At 42.6% G+C, this 23911-nt stretch overlaps 1 protein-coding gene across 1 annotated transcript in view; it reads left to right on the top strand.

Moving 5' to 3' along the window:
• The first annotated feature begins 2035 nt into the window (after positions 1-2035).
• Positions 2036-23911, top strand: part of GNA13 (G protein subunit alpha 13) — a 29497-nt gene continuing 7621 nt past the window's right edge. The window contains exons 1-2 of the mRNA XM_081181482.1: positions 2036-2384; positions 8706-8932. Of these exons, the coding sequence (XP_081037608.1) occupies positions 2102-2384; positions 8706-8932 (510 nt within the window). The 5' untranslated portion in view covers positions 2036-2101. The remainder of the gene's footprint in view (positions 2385-8705; positions 8933-23911) is intronic.

The following is a 23911-nucleotide window of genomic DNA, read 5'->3' as shown; positions in this document are numbered from 1 at the left end:
CGGGAAAGCTCATGAATAATAAATAAGCTCATGAATATGCAAATAAAGTGGCGCCGCCTCCTCGTGAGCGAATAGGGGAGAGCGTGCTGCGCCTATTAATCAGCTCTGGAGCGGAAATTGGGTGGAGCTTTTGCTCGGGAGGGAGGGCAGGAGGCATGCAGCCCGACCCTGTGCATTTTGGGCTGGGGGAGGGCGGCGGTGGCGCTCTGCTGGAGGGGCGCCGGAGATTATTGGGGGGGCGGAGCCCCCCAAACGAATTTTTGAGGGGGCTCAGGCCCCCTCAAGCCCCATGGAGTCGGCGCCTATGGCTCTGGAGGTGTGTCTTTGCAATTTTCCAGGACACTGTATAACTGATTTAACGGAACTTCAAAGGCAGACTGCAACCAGAAACTGCTGAATTTTAGTTCATCCAGAAATTCAGTACTATAATTTGTGGACTGAATTGGCACAATGGATTCTTATCACACATATCTGTGTCTTCAATGAAACTGTGAATGGCCACTGTTAATAATGTAATTATCACAGCCTGAGCTTTTCTGTCTTTCCTTTCCGCCCTACTTCACAGTTTATGTTTTAAATTGTGTTTGCTGATTGTGTCTTATTTATTATTGTTGTTATTATTGTATATATAAAGAAATGTGCTTCCCTTATGGCATCCAGATGTGGCTGCTTCATAAAATCACATTAGAGACCTTGGGATAAGCAGTGCTTACAAGTGGGGCAGATCCCCAGCATACAAGCAATGAGCATATAAAGAATATTACTTTATCCTCGGAACTGTAGTTTAAGGCTAATGGGAACTGTATCTCTGAGGAGAAAACAATGGTCTCATGTGTTTCCCACTGCAGAATTGCAGCCAAATGCAATCGGAGTAGGCTCAAACTGATGGGGAGATCTCCTTTCTTCTGTGCTGGAATGCTTAATTTCTAACAGGACAGGTGAAGATGCCCCCAGCCTGCTTCGAAGCAACATTCGAGAACCAGAAAACCAGTGTGGTATAGTGGTTAAGAGCGGTAGATTCGTAATCTGGGGAACCGGGTTCGCGTCTCCGCTCCTCCACATGCAGCTGCTGGGTGACCTTGGGCTGGTCACACTTCTTTGAAGTCTCTCAGCCCCACTCACCTCACAGACTGTTTGTTGTGGGGGAGGAAGGGAAAGGAGAATGTTAGCCGCTTTGAGACTCCTTCGGGTAGTGATAAAGCAGGATATCAAATCCAAACGCCTCTTCTTCTTCACCCTCCAGTGATAGGATTCGGATATGTATTTGAGGGCAGAGGGAAACATGGGCATAGCCAGGATTTATGTTAGAGGGGTTGGCAGGACACCAACCTGTCACCATCTACTGTCAGTGGGTGCAGGAAGGCAGCTGCACCGCTAAATCAAGTAAATAAATAAAAATGCTTAAATAACTAACTGACCAATTGTGTCACAGATAACTCGGTTCTGCCCCCCCCCCCGCAACATAAAGCCTGCGCCCCTAAAATAAATCCTGGCTATGCCTATGCCTCTCTCTGGCTTTGCTTAGTAGATTTGGAATGTAACGTCTCAACAGCAGTCTTTCCAATCTTCCCTTCCCGTGCTGGGGGAGGGGAATTGTCAAAATCATTCTACAATTTTTACTTTTAGTGAAGTATTGTTATTTAATTATTTGATTTTGGGCGGAAGGAGTGCAGCTCCTCCCCGTCCGCCCCTGGCGAGAAACGCACTCTGCACATGCTCTGAGCACTTTTCTCACTATACTTTGGGCGCCTCGGCTCCCGTGGAAGGAAACCGATACGAGCAACCGATACGAATGGGATTCTGCCTCGCAGAAGAGAAATCACGTGACAAAAAAGCGCGCGGGGGAGTTTTGTAGGGAGTACACCACACGGCCACGTGACGGAGGACGGCGGGAGCGTCGGCGGACGGAAAGCGAGAAGTCAGCCGCGTGACGACAGGGAGGCTCCTGATTGGGCAGCTCGCCACGTGACGCCCTCGGAGCGGCGCCTCGCGTCACGTGGGAGTGGGCTGGTGGGGGGGCCTGCCCGTCCCCGGGAGCTACGCAGGCGCAGAGCGGCGCAGGGCCGCGGCGGCCGCTCCCTGGCTGGCAGTGCTCGCTAAGATGGCGGATTTCCTGCCATCGCGGTCCCCGCTGTCGGGCTGCTTCCCGGGCTGCCTGCTCAACAGCAGCGAGGCGGAGCAGCAGCGAAAGTCCAAAGAGATCGACAAGTGCCTGTACCGCGAAAAGACCTACGTCAAGCGGCTCGTCAAGATCCTGCTGTTGGGCGCGGGCGAGAGCGGCAAGAGCACCTTCCTCAAGCAGATGCGCATCATCCATGGGCAGGACTGGGACCGGGCCGCTCGAGAGGAGTTCCGCGCCACCATCTACAGCAACGTCATCAAGGGTGAGGGTGGAAGGGGGGGTCCTCTCGCGCGCGCGCCCCTGTCCGTCCCCCTCCCCAAACTTTGGGGCCACCGGAAAGAGGGAGGGGGGAGCAGAAGAGGCGCGCCCCCCCCGATATCCGTTGAGGTGGGGGAGGGGGAAGCCCGCAAAACAACAAAAAAGCGGTGGGTGGGTGGGGGAGAGAGAAAAAAGAACCGCAACGTTTGCAGGAAGAAACCCTTCAGCTGCTGCTGCTGAAAGACGGAAGCCCTGAGAGAGAAGAAAAAAAGAGAGGGTGGGAAAGGTCTGTGGAGGCGAGGTCGCTGGAGCCTTGAGGGTGTACGTGAGGAAAAGAAAACACGCATGTGAGGGCTGCGGCTGGAGAGGGTGTCTTGAGGGAGGCGGGCCAGAACGAACGTCTCCCTTTTTTTTTTTGGCCCTTGGGATCCCCAGCCGCCCTCGCCGCAGCTTTCCTGTTTTCACTTTTTCAGTACACGTGTCATCGGTTTTGGAGGGTGCTTGGGCATGGAAAGGTCCCCCCGCGCGTGAGTCGCCCGACTCGGCTGTGCTGTGACGAGTTGGGGATTTTCGAACGGGGCCTTTATAAGGAACCTGACAGCTGCCTTGAGCTGTGTGAAAACGGAGGGCTTTCTACGGCACTGAGAACCTGGGACGCTTTGCAGGCGAAGCATGTTCTCTACCACTGAGCTAGTGGTGGTGGACATGTCGTGGGTACGGAGAAACGTGATCAGAGCATGATGAAGAAGGGACGGGAGGGAGGGAGTAAGGCGGAGTTGGGGGCCCAGAGAGTCTGGGTGGCAACGCTGGCTTGCGCTCTTTTATTTTGAATCCTGAATTAGAAGCATGCTGTTTAGTCAGTTGTTGTTAAGTCATGTCCGACTCTTCGTGACCCCATGGACCAGAGCACGCCAGGCACTTTTGTCTTCCACTGCCTCCCACAGTGCTGGTAGCTTCGAGAACACTGTCCAACCATCCATCTCTCTGTCGTCCCCGTCTCCGTCTCCTTGTGCCCTCCATCTTTCCCAACATCAGGGTCTTTTCCAGGGAGTCTTCTCTTCTCATGAGGTGGCCAAAGTACTGGAGCCTCAGCTTCAGCATCTGTCCTTCCAGTGAGTACTCGGGGCTGATTTCCTTAAGAATGGAGAGGCTTGATCTTCTTGCAGTCCATGGGACTCTCAAGAGTCTCCTTCAGCACCATAATTCAAAAGCATCAATTCTTCGGCAATCAGCCTTCTTTATGGTCCAGCTCTCATTACTGGGAAAACCATAGCTTAAACTATATGGACCTTTGTTGGCAAGGTGATGTCTCTGCTTTTTAGGATGCTCTCTAGGTTTGTCATTGCTCAGTACGTTGGCTTAAAGATGCAAGTGCTCTTTTATGTTGGAGCAGTAGTTGGGGTCCTGGCATGTATATGGAATTAATAGTGTGGTGGTCAGGATGGCCTTGTGCCAGATCCTGTACACTCGTTGGCCATCAATTGGCAGGTTGGAACCCACTTCACAACCTGATCCAAAGTGGGGTGCAGCAGAAGTACCACCGCCATGCATATAGGTGATGAAAGATTAAGAATGGGTCCCCAGATGCATGTTAGGGTTAAAAGTGAGTCCTGAGTCTGAAAAGGTTGAAGATACCTGTTGTAGTGTGCCAGTAGTTGTAGCAAATATATATTATGTTATGGGTATATTGTGATATGAAGCTGTGACTGTGTATGTAGAGAGGCGAAACTAGGCATAGCACTATAGCCATAGGAATTGCAATTGCAAGGTTAATGAGGGGCTTCAGAGAAAAGTTTCTAGAAGTCAGTTACCTGAGTGTACAGAAGAATTGTGGACCAAAAAAACGTAAGGCTTGCATATGGTGAAAATGGATTATAAGTGTGAGTAGTCATGTGTGTGTTTATAGTCACTCAAGATTAGACAGCCAAATGTTTCAATGTCTGCTGCGGGAGGTGAATGGTCCATAACGGAACAATGTGGAATGGCGTGCAAATCCTGCCTGGGGAGTTTATTTTTAAAAAATATTCTTGAGATTTATCAAACAGGAGTTCATAGAAGCTTGTTGTCATGCCTTGCTTATGACACCTGACAGTTCAATTGTGTCTGTAGTTTTTTGCATGTGTAATTTGTTGCATGTGAAATTGGGGATGTGAAGGGTAAGCGAGAGTTCTTGGTGGTTACACAGTGAGGAGAGAAGGGTGGGGAGAGGGAATTTTTTTAGCTTTCACAAAGTGATGAACAGTTATGGAAATATGTCCAAAACTTGTCCAATAATGGATATATCTGTACCGTTGCTTAGTGTCATTCTAATGCTGTCTTGTGACATGGAAGTGAGTAGTATAGGAACAAATTATTTTTGCATGTCAGCTGGCTTGTGTGCTTCCTCTCCCTGCCCCCTCCTGGCTTACAAAATATTTGGGTTTGGCTCAAGCTACAACTGGTGACAATATGGTACAGTCTAAGATTCCAGCTTTAACCTGTCCAGTCTCGTTTTCAACTTCCTAACAGTTTCTCTTTTTATGCACATTGAGAGGAGTTGAGGTGTACAAATCTCAATTGAGTAAAAAAGCACAGAATTAGAGATGTAAGATTTCTGGGAATTTTGAAGTCATTGAGGGGAGGAAGGTTTTTTCCCAGTGTTTGCCCTGAATGCCCTTCTCTGGAAATTTTGGATTTATTTATTTTTAAATACAATACTTGTACATTACATACTCTTTACATATTAAAAGGCATGTTGTTTAGGAACATTAGATGCATTATGTATAACTTGATTTACCATAGAATTATCATGTCTGGTATATTAAAAATAATGTTTGTTCAGGCAAATGGAATTTAAAGCTTTCATTAAAAAATTGAGCTTCAAGCTGCAAACGGTAAGGCACCTAGCATTTATTTGGTTTTGCCAGTAAATGAGCATGCAAAAACAAAAACTAGAAACCATCAACATTATAGTAAAACAAATGATTATTCAGAAAATTATGATGTCGTCTTCTTCAGTCCTTCACAGTATAAAACAGACATAAAAAGAGCCAAGAGAAAGATGGGAGGAGGAACAAAACTCAGTGAACACTACAGTACATGAAATTTGAACAGTCTCGTTTTCTGTGGTATCATTTTCTGTTTCTTCATATTATCATGGACCTCTAAAAGCTGAAGGTTTCCCCAGATTGAAATAAACTTCTGTCCTTTCACATAATCAGATTATTTCTTGATTTGGTGTTTCAAACATAGACCAATTTCTTTCACAAGTTGGAGCAGATGGAGGAATCTGAAGTATGTAAGAAGCAAGAGGAGTCAGAGACTTTGTTGTGCAGAGACCTTGCCATCATTCTGCAGGTGGGATATGTTTGGCACAATCCCACACTGTATTCTTTGACCAAATGTGTGAAGATGTTCTGAAGCCTGTAGCATTTGAAAGCACCTTTCCAACAACAAACCTTAAGTGTGCTGTTTGTTTTGTAATTTGATCATATTCAGAAGTAGTACTATCATCATTTATGACTTTGATCTTGGATCCAACAGCAACGTGATTAGATGACAACAAATAATGTTGTTATGTACTAGCTCCCACTCCCAGTCCTTTGAGACCTAGATGAGAGGACAGAAACAGGATCAACAAATATGCCAGTAAGAGGAAGACCACAAGCAAAGATGGCATTGAATGCTTCTTCCTTCTCATGTGACAGTGACAATGCCCTCCAAGGGGCCGAAATGTGTCTTGCTCTTGCATGTGAGCATTGTACTCTCAGTTGACAGCTCAGGACTTGTTCTCACTGTGCAAGAATTGTAATGATTTGATACTGTACATACATAGTCTCACATAAAAATCTTCCTGTTACATAGTTTTAGAAATCATTTGGCAGGGGGTGGGGAAAATATATGAACACTTTGGCCTAAATACTTTCTTTGTCATTCTAAATGAAAATATTTCATAATCCTTTTTTCTTTTTTGTGGGGGAGAAGCACATATTTTTCAGGGGACCATCTCTCCCCGCTTCAATTTTTCCATTTCCCCCACGGGCCCTCACATCTCCATACAGAACATATGTTTGCAAAAATAAGGCGTTAAAGCTGAAAGTGCTTCCCATCTCAAGTATCTACCAAAAAAGTGTATACATTTCAAATATTTGAAGATAGCTCTCTGGAAAGATGCGTACAGGAGGTTGTACCATGACAGCTTACAAGCTTCACGTATGCAGGAGCTGCTTATATCCTTGATCTGTACGTAGGGGAAAGTTGTTCTCTGATTCTCCAGTTTTTGAAGTGTCTAGAATCTGTTCAAAAATCATAAGATGGGGCTCTTGGCTTCTGAGCCTTGTCTATGGTGGTGCTTAATTTACACACGAGCGCAAGAATGGGGAGTTATCTGTAGTGTAAGCATAATCTTGTCATGCTGAGACTTTCTGTGCCAAGAAAATATGCCTTCTGGGCTGTCATGCTCTCTTAAATTCCTACACAGGTTACTATATGTCTTCTTCACATGTGTCATCAGGATGTGCCTGTCTCTCCTACCTGATCTAAATGTTAGCTGCCTCAGGCTTTTTCCACCCAGTTGTTACACTAGATCACCTAAGATTGAAGGAATTTTACATGGCTGGGCTTCTTGGGAATCAAACAGTGGTGGCACTTTGAGAAAATTATGCAGATATATTACACAGCTATAGATTGCCATTCCATTAATTGAAGGCTCTTCACTTAGTGGAGACTTTCTTGAGTGAAAAGGGGAAGGAGGGGGTGTTTTTTGGCTCCCTTTTCCCTAGAGCCCCCATTCTGCAGCACCTCCCACGCTGTTCCAAAGGGGTAGGGGGAGGTGTTTAAGGGCTCCAGAAGGAAAGGGAAACTGATGAAAATTGCCTTTCCCTGTTTCATGGAAGCCTCTGATGGATGAAAGAGCCTTCTGTTGAGCCAAAGGATACAGTTGGATACAAGCCTATGTTTACAAAAGAGAGATTATATTGTTCTATCGTCATGACTATCTGCAGTAAAATGGTCCCTCTTTTTTTCTTTATAGGCATCAACAATCCCAAATGAAAAGATCTCAACTAATAGCCACAGTTCTAACTGTTTTGGCAGTTAAAACCAAAATTCTCCCATTCTTCTTACTTTGAAAGTAAGAGAGTCTGTGAAAGAGAGACTGAATATATTTCACCAACTATTTTCCAGGATCATGATAACTGATACTGGATAATCAATATCTTACTGAAAATACTTAATAGTGTTTTTGAAACTACAAATATATTTTTAACTTTGACACCAAAGTAGGTTGTTCTGGTCTTATACATGTCTTTCTACTTTTCATCAAATAACAGTACTTTTTAGTATTCATATAGCACAGTAGAGTGTTAAAAATGCCTTGCTTCAGATATTATGTTTGCAGCACACCTGTAATATATGTTAGTGTTAAGTGTCTTGAGGCTGAAAAAGAGTGCCTACCTACAGTTACGTAGGAACTTCATGGCAGGTAAATTTTAAACCCACAAGTTGTTCATGACTGAATCCCTTAGCCCCTCCATTACGCCAGTGTTTTCATTTTATCAGTAAAATGTAACAGCTTGTACAAATTCTGTTTTTTACCTTATATTTTAAGGATAGTATTTTCTTCGCATTTTCAAGATGAGCTGGACTGCACTGAAGTCTGTAGGACTTATTTCCCGATAGGGCTGGGTGATAAATTGTCCCAAGCGGTTCGAAGTCCATATTGTGATACCGGTTTCATAATTTTTGACCTGGCAATATATTGTGTGTGTGTGTGCGTGTGCGCGCTTTGCAAAAATCACAATGTGGGCAAAACTGTGAAGCTAGCCAGTGCCTCTGCATAGCTCCATCCTTATTTCTGACGTGATATATTGGTATATCATGATGTTTAGCTGGCGATATATCACAAGATTGAAAACCAGGTCTCACTCAACCCTATTTCACGATGTGCTAGAATTAAAGTGTTAGGCCAGTTTTGCAATTGCATCCCAAGTTATTACCATGTCTATAGTTCATTATTTGAAAAGAAATTTTGAAGACATGCTTTGTCAAAGCTGATAACCTCCCTATTTCTGATTACCACTTTGGACTGCTGTTAAGTGTCCTATTCCAGCAGCTGTCTTAGGCATATATGAAACAGCTATTCTCCAGGCCCAAAATTGCACAGGATCTGGTTATGTAGAAAACAGTCGGGGCTACTACAGACCATTTCCCATCCATTACAGTACTTGTTGTCATTAGATCGGGTCTCTCTATGTGTGTCACTCATTGCTTTTTGAGAGAAGCTGTTTATTGGGCCTAAAATAAATACCACTAGGAAAATAACAAAGTGCTTTCAATTTTGTTGAAGGTGTAAGAGTCCTTGTGGATGCTCGAGAGAAACTTCATATTCCTTGGGGAAATCCTTCTAACCAAAGAAATGGTGACATGCTGATGGCCTTTGATACCCGCTCAGGAGTGGTGGCGCACGGAATGGTGGAGACCCAAGTTTTTTTGCAGTTCCTTCCAGCAATAAGAAGCTTGTGGGCAGATAGTGGTATCCAGCATGCCTACGACAGACGCAGAGAATTTCAGCTGGTAAGAAGCATATCTGATACTTGTTGTTCCTGTTGAGATCGCATATTGTGAAATGTTTTCAGGTGAAATAATGGTTCCTTACTGAGCCGTTGTAAAAGTTATCATTAGCCATGATCAAAATACTCCAAAGATGTATAGCCTAGTCTGCTATAATTTTCATATTACAAATTGATTATTAAGAATCATTACACAGAACTTAATATCCACAAGTCCCACCATAATTGTAGCAGAGCCTGAAATTTGAACCTGGCCTTGAGAGTATATAAGAATGATTTCCTTCTCTTAATGTACTTCAGATAAACTAAAGATACAAAAGGGGGGGTGGTATTACAAGCCACTGGTGCACCACATATGTCTGGTTAAAATCAGGTGTAGGTTTTGAAAGAAGTTTAGGGATGATGATAAACACAATCAGGGGTAATGATGTGGGAATATTTGGTTTCTAGAGGAGCAAGGCACAAATAACTACAGCATGGTGTTATTTTACATGGGAAATAGGAAACAGCCTTAGTGCCAGAACATTGGTCTGTATAGCTAAGTGTTATCTACACTAACTGGCAGTAGCTGTTTGGGATTTCAGACATGATTCTTTTCCTTACGTACCTGGAGATGCAAGGTATCAAACATTCAGCATACAGAACAGTTGCTCTACCACTGAGCTATGGCTCCTCCTATTCCCAATCACTTAACTCTTGGTCATGTTACCTTTGCTCAAAAGAGTCCTAGGATGCTAAACACGAGCATATGAACTGCCAGTGTTAGAAATTAACCTGGTACCAGGCACATTTGTCTATTGGCGCGGGTCCAATTACGACCACATGGAGATTTCTGGATGCCAGGTTGGCACCTGACATCTCCATCTGGCTTGCCTCTCCAGCTTTCTTAAGGAGGTACACAGAAGAGCTTATTTATTGCATTTATATCCCACCTTCTCTGAGTACATGGTTCACTCCCTCTCCTCAGTTAATCCCTACAAAGACCCTATAGAGCAGCAGTTCTCAACCTGTGGGTCCCCAGATGTTGTTGGACTACAACTCCCATCCCTGAGCTCTGGCCTTGCTAGCTAGGGGGTGATGGGAGTTGTAGTCCAACAACATCTGGGGACCCACAGGTTGAGAAAGGCTGCTATAGAGGCTGTGCCTGGCCCAATGTCACCCAGTGAGCTTCATGACTGAGTGGGGATTTGAACCCTGGTCTCCCAGGTCCTAGTCAGACACAACTACAGCAAACTGGCTTCTAGAGTATTTCTGATATGGGGCAACTATATAAATTAAGTAGATAAATAAATATTGGGGAAAGCAAGATGTTACTTAGGGAAGGCTTCCATATGTCTACATTTCGTTGCACTTCCCAGTTGTGTTCCCAGTTCTCAAAACCACAGTTTATCCTTCTCACCTCATGCACTAATATTCATGAGGTGAACCATTGTTTGCATTAAATTGTCTGTCTATGTGCTTTTGAAAATCAAGATCAAACTGGTTTACAATTCTGGTACGTCTTGCTGGTTTGGATGTTGGGCAAATTTTGTTTTGCTACAGATCAAGGAAATGAGGCATTGTAGCACATGAGAGAGAGTGAATATGCAAGCCTAAGGGTCATTCCAGGCTTGTTCATTTACTTTGAAACTATGTCTAAATCAAACTATAATTTTCTGGTTCAGACATAATAGGAAACTATGGTTTGTAGAAACGGTAAGTAAGATCATCTTACTGTGCAAGAGAAATGGGGAAAAGTGGAAGTGTGGGAGCCCAAGACTTGCTCATGTAGAGTCACCCTATGGTTTGTCATTATATGTGAAACCATGCTGTTGTTGCCCATACTTCTCAATCTCCATATTATGATATGAAGAACTGTGACAAAAATTTACCTCTACTTCCAGAATAGCATATATGAAATAACGGCTTGGATTCCAAGAAGCACATGTAGAACCCTGCTTACACAATGGGGCTTTCCTGCCCCATCTTCCACGTTAGAGCCCTTGAAAAGCTGCTCCTAAGGGTCAAAGGACCCTCCAGAATGGAATGGGATGGAATGCGTTGTGGGGAGCTGTAGAATCAACAAAGAGGGGCGGGGATGACTTTCTGCTAATTTAAGTGCCTTTTTGGTTGGCAATATTGGATCCAAGCCAATGACAACAACAAGAGAAATAAGACATAAAACTCTTAGCATTTATATTTTAAGAAAAATAAATGGGCACGTATATGCAGAGTTTCTTCAGAACGTTTTCGTTCAGGTTGTCAATCCTTTGGCAAATGTGGAAACAAAGAGAGGAATTCAACGTTGTGCTAATACAGATGTTATTTTAGCTCAAGCATTTCTGCTTGCCCAGACTTCCCCTCTCCCCCTGCACACCCTTCTGGGGTTTCTCCCACCCCACCCAAGCCAATATGGGGGAGGCCTGACATGCCAGCGTGAGCCATTGCACTTCCTACCACTAGTGGAACTAGTTAACTGAATCCAGCCTCTAGTTACAAACTTTTGTATTTATCCAGTTCTCGTGACATAATTTAGGTGTTCCTTTGAATGCCTTAAATCATTAAAGCAAACTACTTCAAATCTCAGAAACCTCATTTAATTTGTGTGATGCTTTGTTGCAAGTGACAACTTTTTTGTTTGTGTTTTTAACTAATTTGATTTATGTACTGTTTAAAGTAATAATTGCATCTTGGCTTTGGGGTATATGGGACAGAAGGGAAGGAAACATTAGTCAGTTTCACTTTCGATGCATACTCCAAGGTTTCCTGGCTTGATGAATGTTTGAACAGCACACAGCTGTCATTTCCTTCTCTCTCTCTCTCGCTCTCTTTCTCCCCTTCCCCCTCTCCCTCTCCCTTCCACTTCCCCAAATAGAAATGTGAACATTAACACTTTAGAATTTGGCAATAGCTTGTTCTTTACAAAGTTCACATAGTCTAGTTGCATATAAAACTGCTTTGCTTTTATTGCCTGAGTATCACGGTGAGGTGCCTGGTATGCTGTAGAATATAGCTCCACAAAAGTAGATGATTATACAGAGTAACTCTTAACTTAAGCTTGCAAAATTGCTAGCTACTCTTCACCTTTTAAATTCAAATTTGACTATTTTTCTGTTGCTTTGCCCATGGAGTTGTACAGTGAGAACTTTGTTATTGCAATACTTTCCACGGTCTGCTTTGCTCAGTTGTGGCTTCTTGCTAATGCAGAAGATCTGGACATGTGAAAATATGTGAAGTCAGCTGCACTAACACCAAGTTTTAATACAACTCTTGTGTTTGTTTTTTTGGAACATAAAAGTTAACTAACTGCAGTTCTGGTCTGAACATGGGAGTTCAGTTCAATCCTTATTCCATCAAAGTCACGAATAGCTCCCAGTAAATATTGCAGAAGTGTAAGAAAGTGTAATAAAAGGCATGTTAAGAGTAAAGCCAGCTGAGAAACCCCCCCTCCAAAATCCAAAAAGGTAGGCAATACCTTTATTAGGGCCAACCAAAATGTTACAAAATATTGGCAAGGTATCAGCTTCTCCAGAACTCTTCACCAGTCAAAATGTTAAAGCAGAAGGGTGTGTGGAGGAGGATGAGGAAGAATAAAGAGCAAAAAAGTAAGAGAATTAAGCTCGGTGCCATATGGTCAGCTTCTAAACTGTCTTCCAAGATGAAGACTGCAAACTGAATGTCTCTGCTAGGTACCTGTAATGAATGCTTGGGGAACCTCTGCCCACAGTGCTGAGCAGGCTGGGATCCTAATTTGACTTGCAAGGCCATTTTCTCACAGCCATGCCTACGTTCTCTACTCTCAATATCATATGATGTCAGATGTGGGGGAGATAAAAGTGTGCTTCGGATTCATTTTAAACTTGGCTCCTTGCTGAGTTGAGCTCTATTTGGAAGGCTCCTGAACTGAGAAGATCCCTGCTACAAGCAAGGCTTGCATTGCACACTGAACTTAAATAAGCCCACCCATCGCTGGGATTGGGGAACTGTCAGGAGCTGGATGATGGACGGGATCCAGTTGTCCACCCCTGCTAGCATAAGCTATTCATTTTGCAACAGTAAATCTTGGTTCTAAAGGGAACACTATGGTTATATTTGAGATCCCACATACTGTGTGGAATATACTCCTAGCCTAGAGACTTTTTCATTCGATAAAACTAATTGAATTGGGCTGCACCCACGAAAGTGTGTGCCTCAGTAAACCAGCTAGTCTTTAAAATGCTACAATTTTTTTTTAAAGCGACATTGCTACCTCTTTCAATATAATCATATAGTATGCATAGATCAAAGTCATGCTCTATTTAATTAACTTCCAGGTTTGCTATACAATGCTAATATTTTTTGTGTAGTTGTCTAATTCACGAGGCAATATGAACTATTTTGAGATATGAATCATGTTTCTTCAAGTTATAAGAGACTATTGTGTAAACTTGTCATAACATTAAATAGCTTATACAAATAGATATTTAGAGTCGACTAAAGGTTTCAGATGACTCTCAAAGTAGATAATAGAAATCCACTGAATAGATGTAAACCATAAATTAAACAATCTATGCATTAAATAAAAGATCTGCCATGAGGACATTTTAGCCTGAAACAAACATGCATAGTACTGTTTAGGTAGTGACTATTGTTTGTAGCGGACAGCCTGCTTGTTTTCAATTTTACTGTTTTCCATTTGTTGTGCTTAGTAGGGTCTGTGTGCTAGCCTTTTATTCACTGCTTAACATGTTTGAGTAATAAAAAAAGTACATTGCAAGATTTGGGTGATTTCTGCTACAGTGTGGAAAAATGCAGTATTTCTGAATCATTTTGAGTCTCACGTGAAATTACTTCATGTCATGCAGAGCAGTTCCCCCATGACACCTGTGCTTTAGAATGAATTGACATTACCGTGGAACCTCGTGTTACGTACTGTCCTCCTTACGAATACTTCGGGTTACCAGCTCCACTAACCCAGAAGTAGATGCTCCCAGTTGCAAACTTTGCCCTGGGATGCAAGTGGAAGTCACTCTGCAGCGGCGGGAGGCGCCATTAGCGAAAGCACGCCTCATGTTAAGAACGGTTTTGGCTTGAGAACAGACCTCCGGAACTAATTACGTTCATAACCAGAGGTACCACTGTAGATGTAGCTCCTCTCTAGGAGAACTTACCTGGTGAGATCACGCTCTTATTTTTTTCCAATAAGGAGTAGGGAAAATATTTGCCTCAGAGTCAGGTGATCAGAGCTTGCGACTTACTGTCTAGAAAGATTGAAGTTTACTGGATTTGATACAGTGATCTGGCCATTAATACAGGGGTGCACAAACTCTTTAAGCCCTTGGGGCACATTTGGACATCTAAGAAACTGACGTGGGCACCACTAAATTTCAATTTAACATAAAAAGAACTGGTGGTGCTCAGAAGCCGCCAACCCCCCCCCCCAAGCACCCAACCTTCGTATATGGCAGCCACTTCATACACAGAATCTGATAAAAATTATCAGGAATGATCAGACTTTCTAGTTCATTTTGAAATCTGTGGAAACAGCCCCTTTCCATAAATTTTATTTATATTATTTAACATAGTTTTACAAAACAACCCCATGGACAGGAACAGTTAAAATAAGCACAATATAAACAACAACAATAAGGAGCAGATTAATATTTTTATTGGAGGCTGCTTAATTGCAAATCAGTGTACAGTGGAGCCTCGGTTGTCGAACGCTTCCAAATTTGAACATTTCGGCTTTCGAGCACCAACAACCCGGAAGTGAATGCTTCCGTTTTCGAACATGCCTCGGAAGACGAACGGCTTCCAAGGCGCATTTCTCCATTTTTTTCAATGGATTTTGATGACTGGCAATTGCGCCTTGGTTGTTGAATGTTTCAGAAGTCAAACGGTCTTCCGGAACGGATTACGTTTGACAACCGAGATTCCACTGTACAGGCATAATTCTCCCTCCAGAAGCACCCACAGATGAACATTCCTTAGGTGGGTGGCTCCATACCTGGAAGATAGGCAAATTACCCATTCTGGATGGGGTTGCACTCCCTCTGAAGGAGCAGATGTGGGCACTCCTAGATATATCTTTGCCACTAGAGGCCCAAGTTTCCTTTGTGGCCATGACTGCCTTTTACCAGCTTGATGTGGTTCACCAGCTACAGATGTTTCTGGACAGGGACAGAGCTAAGATCAGTGATAAGTGTGCTGTTAACTGCTGCCTTTTAACCATCAAAGCAGAGTCTAACCATATATCACTAAGACTGGAGATAAGCCTGTTCCTGCTTCTGGCTTGAAATTTGAATTGCCTGATGTCAGGCAATTGAAAAGTAGGTACCCCACCTACTTGTCAAAATTATCATCATTATTATTTATTAAATTTCTATGCTACCTTTCATCCAAGGATCACAGGGCAGTTTACAATATAAAAACACAAAGGTGCATAACATAATAACAAAGAAAACCAAAAATGGCATTCAGGGGTGGACAAGTTCTGGATCCGGTCCTCAGGGTTGAAAATGTTCCCCACCTCTGGTTTATAACAACTGAGCAATGTTGTGTAGAGGTATTAGACCTCCCCTGCAGGTTAGGGGTCTGTAGGGAAGCTTGCAACAGCCCTGCATTGTTGTCCATTTTTATCCTCACATTGTAGATTGGACTGAGAGTAGTTTACAGCAACCCTACAGTGTAGTTCAGTGTTTTACTCCTATTGCAGAATGGACAAAGAGGCAGACTAGCCTACAGTATCCCTGCAATGTAGTCCACTGTTAATAGTGCCTTCACAAATCCCCTGTTCCTCTCAGGGCTCAGCAAAAGTGAATCAACTTAAATTGCCCCCCCCCCCCCTGGCCACCTTACTAGTCATATGCAGCTCTCAGATACACATGCGAGTGTCGTGCTTTATTGAACTGGAGGCAGACAGATTGTACTATGAAATGTTCAATAGGTCATCATTTGATATTTTAGCTTGAAGCAGCTATCAAATATTTGAAACAAAAATAGTATTGTGTGACTGGAATGAATGTATTGTCTGGTGGTAGGCACTAGTGTATTTGAGATTCAGTTGTATAGATTCATGGGGCAAGTGATACAGGTATGAATTAATAGCTTTTTGTGATGGCAATGGCATAATCAGGTGACTGTTTTTAATCTGATGCTGATCTTCACTTTAGAAGTTTTTGAAGGGCTAGCGTGTAAGAGGAAGCGAGAGATGTCTTGGAGTGCTGGCATCTTATTTCTTAAACAGAATCAACTATTTCTGTACAAGATTATTAGCTAAAGGAATATTTAGTGGAATAGAAAAACCTTGCAAATAGTGTCTAACTGTAAATACAACTATATAAGCCAGTTGCATTTTAATTTTAAATTTGGAGTTAGAACAATTTGGATAAATCTAAATTGAATTAATTTGCTTCTGCCTAGTTTTACACTGGAATATATTTGTTTAAATCCAGCGAGGTACAGTTTGCGTTTGAATAATGTTGTGGCTTCTTTGTAGATTTAGCATCTCTCTAAATAATTTGAATATTCTCTTAGCATGTTCATACAGTATTCAGAGCTTTGGATGCTCACTTCTGTCATTTAACTGAAATTGGATGTAGAAATGGCCTCTTGGTCTGCTAACAACTTTGAGAGAGAACTGTCATTAAAACTAGTGCAAGACCATTCCAGGAAGAATTAGAACAGTGTCTTTCTTCAGAATCCTGTTTACGTCTGTGACAATGCTTGCACGCCTTTGATCAGATTGTCAATGACAGGAAAAGGTGTGTTTGGTTAGAATCTCTACAGTTTGTTTCTCTTTTTAGCATGAAAAGCAGTGGAGAGAAATGTTCATTATCCACGTAAGCAATTGCAGCCCTGTGATTTGTCACTTGCCTATCCCTAGGTGAAAACTTGATTGGGAAACGGCCCCGGCTGTAGTGATAAATATGTTCAACTTCTAGCCCAGAGTTACGGTATGTTGTGTCAGTCTTGCTATCAAAGCATTAAAGAATTTATAGTCCTGTAATGGTAAAAGATATGGAGGACAAAAAAACATGGAATGAATACTCTGCAATGAAGGCTGAATTACTGGTGCTGTGCATCTAATGTTAAAGTGTTACCACCTTGCTTAAAGAATCATACTAGGTTAGGTTGTGTGTAGCTATGTCACTATCTCAGTGGCACTAAGGAAAATACCATAAAAGTAAGGCCTGAATTGCTTTTAGCACTAGAAAAGATGAAGCTGGAGAGGGGGAAAGGGTTGTGCATGTAAACAACTGGCATGAGAGCTTACCAGCCTGTCTTTGAATAGCTATGTATAGGGTTGATCTAATCGGTTGGGAACCAGCGTAGAAACAACAAGAGAGCCAGCCTCAGAAATGCTCATGGCTGTGTAGCTATATTCCAATGAACTTTTTGTTTTTGTATGTCTTCAATGCTCAAGTTTTATGTGATGATGCCAGACCCGTTTGTTTAAACCTGCTTCTGACCTAGTGAGGTACAAAGCTTGGGGTGTTCGATTTCCAGAATTCCTTTTCTCCTGTAAGGACGCTGAACCTGGAGATAAGAAAAGAACTCATGAAGGATGACTTGCAAAGAGATTAGCAATGGACATGCAAGAAAGGTTCAGCTTCCATTCTCTGTGTTCCCCTGTGAACCTACATGGCTGAATGGGGACATGAACACTGATTTTCCCCGTCCAAGTTCAAGACTTGATCCGCTGTTTGTCACTAGGAGTTAGCTTTCACCCTTATTAAGAGGCTACATTTCGCTTGTGGAATATTTCTGGATTTAAACTTTTACAGTACTCTCTCCTCTGATCTCATAGAAATAGATTTAAATTAGGACATGAAGACGTTGCTTCACTGTGTTTTCCAGCCCAAGCAGGAAATGCAGGCCAACAAAGACAAATGTTGTCAGGCTTTCAGAGATAAAGCATCTAGTGGTGGAAAGACATGAAAAACAGTTTGCTAAATGCAGCAGGCCTTTCATATGAGTAGCTTATACTACCCAAATGCTTTTTTATTTGCCTACTTTTCCTTTTAGTTTTCTCCAGAATTTTATATAGATGTTGAAATCAGCACTGGAAATGGACTGGAAGGCTAACTGGAGAACGAGGTTTCAGGAAAAGGATGAAGGAAATAAGAAACTGCAGCAAAAGGAGAATCCGAAGAAAACCCTGAAGATCAGTAAAGGTTGTGGGGTGGGGCAGGAAGGAAGATGAGTCAAAAGACAAGGTGGCTGAAGGAAGGGGGACAAAGCAGGCTGTGGACTGACAAGGAGGGCATGAAGAAACAGTGGTGAAGGCACAGAACTGAGGAACCAAGAAGAAAGCTGTCAGAGGCAAAACTAAACTAGGGACTATGAATTATCAACAGTATGGAAATAGACAGGTGAGGGGGGGCATATGCGGCCCATGAAACCAAGGGCTATAGGGTTGTAGACCCTGAAAGTGGTGGTTTGGCAGTCATGGTTTCACCTTTGCCTACAACATTCTGACCCTAGTAATTGGGGGGGGGGACGAGAATGAGAGCTAGAAATTAGTGGGCATCAGGTGGGTGCTGAATTTTACTTAGTCATTAGCACATACTACAAAGGCTTTTAGTATTGTGCATTTTACAGTGGTACCTCGGGTTACATACGCTTCAGGTTACAGACGCTGCTAACCCAGAAATAGTGCTTCAGGTTAAGAACTTTGCTTCAGGATGAGAACAGAAATTGTGCTCCGGCGGCGCAGCGGCAGCAGGAGGCCCCATTAGCTAAAGTGGTGCTTCAGGTTAAGAACAGTTTCAGGTTAAGTACGGATGTCCGGAATGAATTAAGTACTTAACCCGAGGTACCACTGTAATTGTGAATGTTTTGGTAAGCCGTGGAGGAAAACACTATAAGTGATGATTTGTGATCAGTGAGCTGTCTGGCTGTGTTACTGAGACATTGCTGGATATTGAGGGAGGTATGAACCTCTCCCAGATGCCCAAGCTATTGGATGTAGCACCAAGCATAATTTGAGGGGCAGGATGTATGGCTTTGGACTCTGGACAGCATCTGCCTCATCAGATGCCCTATTCAGCAGTTGGCCAGTTCTGTACCTATTGTTTTTCTGCCCACATCACCCTATTTGAACTGATACAGGTGGTCTTGAGGGTGTTATTGAAGACTCCAAGGCAATGGGGTTGAGGACTTTAATGTCCATGCTTAGGCTACTTTGTCAGGAGGACCTTGGAATTTCATGGCTTGTGAAGTTGGAGGATGTGGATAAGCTTCTTAGATAATTGAATCCCAACATGTATACTCTGGATCCTTGACAATTGTGGCTATTGAAATCAGCAATAGAACTGGGCTGGAGATGAAGGTAGTGAACATTTCACAGAAAAAAGGGTGTGGTTCCTATCATTCTGGAGGTGGTGGTTAAATTCATTAAATACAGTAAATCCTTATTGAATCCACAAACCTTGAACTAGCCTCCGATCGCTAATATTTCATTATTAGTCACGGTATTAGAACATATGATAGCTTCCCAACTTGACATGCTGATGCTGATTATTTGGATCTGTTTCAATCAGTCTTCATACCTTAGTTTGGGTAAGAACAGTCTCTGGCTTACATTAGGGAGTAGATTGGGTGGGGCAGAGGGGATGTGACCCTGTTGGTTCTTCAGTGGCTTTCAGTACCATTGACCATGGTATTCTTCTGGCCAGTTTAGCTGATTGATTGGTAAAACATTTGTCAGTGTTTTTTTGAAGCACTGTTAAAGCAAAGCAATACTTTAATCCAGTCTTCCCCAACTTGGTGTCCTCCAGATATTTGGATGGCACTAAGTTGGGGAAGACTGGATTAAAGTATTACTTTGTTTTAACAGTGCTTCAAAAAAACACTGACAAATGTTTTACCGATCAATCAGCTAAATCTTTGTTGACTAGTCAAATGCCCAACCCCAGTGCCAGATCACATAATGAAATTTGTAGTCATACCCTTTTCCATTTTTACTTGCAAGCTTTAATCCCTCATTGGACAGCACAGAGTAACTACCAAAGAGTCATATAACCTTGTTCGAAAGTCATTCTGGTATAGGGGTTTTTTCACTCTTGATTTTCTCCTGTTTGGCTTCTCACTCTTGGCGAAGTTCTTCTCGTAGGTGAAGAACCTCACCGTCAGTTTTCTTCCTCCTGTCACCGTCAGGCAGGAAGCTGGTGTCCACATCTGAGTTTCCCCCGGTTTCTTCTTGGGGGGCCAGGTCCTCCCACTCCAGCTCTTCTTCCTTTTCCTCCTCATTCAGGGAGAAGGACAAAGTAGAACAGAATTCAGAATAATGTGGCTCTAAAACTGCACCAATCCTAGCGTACTATAGTTGTTCTGGTTTACTGACAAGTAGTGGGCAAGGATAGTCTGGTCTGTGTCTCTGGTGGTGGGAAGAGCATAACTGCAGGGCAGCTCAGCTTTTTTACAGGCTCTTTCCCCTGTCTTTTGAGGGGGTGACCTCTGACTTGCTGAACAATGGGGTCCAGAGCTAATTGCTCAGGTCTCTCAGGTAGGCATCTTCAGTACTCTTTGCATTTGAAGAGGATGGAACAGCTTGACTTGGAGAACTGGTGGTACTAGGAGACCAAGGTCGGGTGTGACATGTTGCATTGGGCAACCTAATTGTGCAGTTAAGTTGCAAGGGATCTTTTTTTAGAAGCCTTTTTGGATATTCGGCTCTCCCATTTGTGAATAATTCTGACTGCCTCGCCTGCAGAAGGGCACATTGGTTTATAGTGCATAGTTACTGTTGTTGCCTGTTTGCAAACTGAAACTGGATTCTACGACTAATTTGCCAGATGTCTGACTCAGATGGAAATAGGCTAGGCTTCTGTAAATGAATACAATATTTAAGGAGAAAATACTGATTTTGCTTTGGATGTGTCATCAAGTTCTAGGTATTTCCTTTCTCACAGTTCATCATAAACCAGCACTTGTCTAACTGTACTAAAATGTTTGCTTAAACTTTCTTCAGTTGATCACAAGACTACGGGGAGAACCACATGCTATCTAAATACAGCCCCTCTGAAAACGGAATACTTGCTGTTTATGAATCAGTGTATTTAACAGTGAGCATCTGTAGATTACTCAGATCTTTCAGTTGGAAAAAAAGACCAGGCTTTGTAGCCGAGTTTGGCCCTGGATAATGCTGGTGAATTCAACAAGAGATCAGATGTTCCATGAGCATTCAGAGACACTGGCTGAAGGCCAGCAAAATGACAGAAGGCCTTTTTAAACTTTGTACACCAGTGATGTTGTTAAGCTTCTTTGCCATCTTAGTGTACAGAAATCCATACAATGTTCAGTTACAGGGTAGGGTTGGAGGATCTCTATTTGTAACCCTGTGGAAACATCCAAGCTCAAATATCAGTGGTCACAAGTCTGTTAGATTTAGAGAGTTAACACTTGGTTACTGATAGCTTCTGACTGTATAAGGAAACGAATGGCATGCATGTGTGTTTGAAATTGCTTGTGATTTTCTCATATTTTTATACTTTTCATCTTGACATGTTCTGTGATGGTTTTAAATGGGATATTCTAGTGCTCTATGCCCAATTTGAGTGTAGCCTCTCCTTCATATATTTTGGGCATCATATGCCGGTATTAACACCTTAAATTGGGCTCAAAAGCAAATTCACAACCAATGCAGATTTCTGGACTAGTGTAATACATGTCTGGTCAGAGAAATTTTGATGCATCTCTAGGTGAAAGAAAAGGGGGAAACAAAGATATACTATGGAGCAGGAGTTGTAAATGGGGATGACAGAAACAAAACAAGGAAAGATATTTGCTGTATCTTGGCGACTTCTTAACAGAAATGTTTGAGATTTCATATGAGTACGGCATTCAGCACTTAGGTGCTCTATTTCATAGTTTGGGCAAGTGGTCTGGATTTTATAGACATCTAGAACAAATGGCTGTCATCGTAAATTTCAGGTAAAATACTATTTATTCATTTGCTTAGGGGAAAGCAAAATTCACATTTGGCATCCCAAAGTACATAAAATACAACCTTCAGAACTAGCTTGTCTCAGCCTACAAACAATAACATTACTTATTTGGTGAGTACTGTAAAAGTTTTCCCTAAGTTAGCAAAAGCTTGTCAGACAATACTATAGGCTTGCAAGTTTGTCTAAATTGTTCTGTATTTTTTGCTGGTAGAACATGGTTTGCTATGTGGTTGAAAAATTCATCATTTAATGCTATCCTTGGTTATAAGAAACCTCAGTGCAGTTTCCTCTTTCACCACAGAGTTCTTTTTGACCTCAAGCAAATTACCGAGTGATTGATCTCTTCCTCTTTAAAGGTGCAGATGAAATTATAGTGCAATCTATAATTTAGGAATCATTAAAAGCATAGTCTAGGAATGATTAAAAACATAGCCTTGCACATATCTACTAAAAAGTAAGTTCCACTGAGTTCATTGGGATTTGCTACCAGGTAAGTGTGTTCAGAATAACAACAGAAGAGGGTTAACCTCTGTAAAATGAAGGAATAGATAGACATAGACATGAATGGTGAACTGTAAACTTACTCTGATCCTGAATGCCACAATATATGTCATGGAAATTTCTGGACAGTGGATCAGTTGTTGTTTAGTCGTGTCTGACTCTTCGTGACCCCATGGACCAGAGCACGCCAGGCACTCCTGTCTTCTACTGCCTCCCGCAGTTTGGTCAAACTCATGTTCGTAGCTTTGAGAACACAGTCCAACCATCTCGTCCTCTGTCATCCCCTTCTCCTTGTGCCCTCAATCTTTCCCAGCATCAGGGTCTTTTCCAGGGAGTCTTCTCTTCTCATGAGGTGGCCAAAGTACTGGAGTCTCAGCTTCAGGATCTGTCCTTCCAGTGAGCACTCAGGGCTGATTTCCTGAAGAATGGATAGGTTTGATCTTTTTGCAGTCCATGGGACTCTCAAGAGTCTCCTCCTGCACCATAATTCAAAAGCATCAATTCTTAGGCAATCAGCCTTCTTTATGGTCCAGCTCTCACTTGCATACATCACTACTGGGGATCTGGGAATGAATTCATCATATGTTACCTGCACAGTGGATAACCCCTTAGAATAAGCACAGATTTGAGAAAGTGAAATGCAAGCAAGCAAGCACACTGTATTTCTCAATAAATGATTCTGAATGAGTACTGTAACATCTATAATCCTAAATGTTTTATTGTGGCAACAGTTTGCTTCCACTGGATACATCAAGTATCCTGGTAAGGTGGCCAATACACATTAATATAGAATTAAAGCCTAATAAAACAGGATGTGAGATTACAGCAGGTACCCCTGATTAAAATAACTCTCAGATTGAAAGATGGTGAAGAACGACGGAAGTTCATGCAATTCGTGAATGGACACTGAGAAGATTCCAGGAGATGTGCTGAGTGCTGCCTTGCTGCACCATACTAGTTGTATTTATGATTTCTTCTCCCTCCCCACTGCTAAGTGTTATATGACGCAATTGCAATTATACAGTGCTGTGCAGAACAACGTAGAAGTAAAGCTGAGGGTCATCAGTGCAGTGATGACACTTCAACCTCATACCTCTGCATGACTTTCCCCAACAGTTTGGAAGCCAAGATTTATTCCACATATTCTCTGGGTCAAAGATGCATGTGAGCCTCAGGTTTGTCCCATATCTACCCTGTGTGTAGTTAATGCAAAGTGAAAACATGTCCTTGGCTGGAACTTCGTTTTCTATGAGTAACCATTGCATACTTTTCACATTGGCAAACGAGTGCTTCGTGCAACACAAGTCTGGTGGGACATTTATATTAGCACGATTGTTGTGACACAAGATTTCTCAAGCTAAATCCCACTTCATTACGTGCAAGAAATGTGATCCTGAGTCAGGAGACTGGTTACAGGAAAGATAAAATTCATTAGTGAGGCCAGATCGTCATGAAATGTGGGATATATGCAAGAGTCCATTCACATTGGCAGTGATTGATGGCGATGATAACTGTACACATAAGATGGAAAAGGAGAGAAAGTGAGAGGGACGGCTGTGTGGGAGAAAGGGAAC

This window comes from Podarcis bocagei (genome assembly GCF_964188305.1).
Source record: "Podarcis bocagei genome assembly, chromosome: 2".
Taxonomy (NCBI): Eukaryota; Metazoa; Chordata; class Lepidosauria; order Squamata; family Lacertidae; genus Podarcis; species Podarcis bocagei.
Note: the sequence above shows the minus strand (reverse complement) of the source record. Positions and strands in the feature narration are given on the sequence as shown.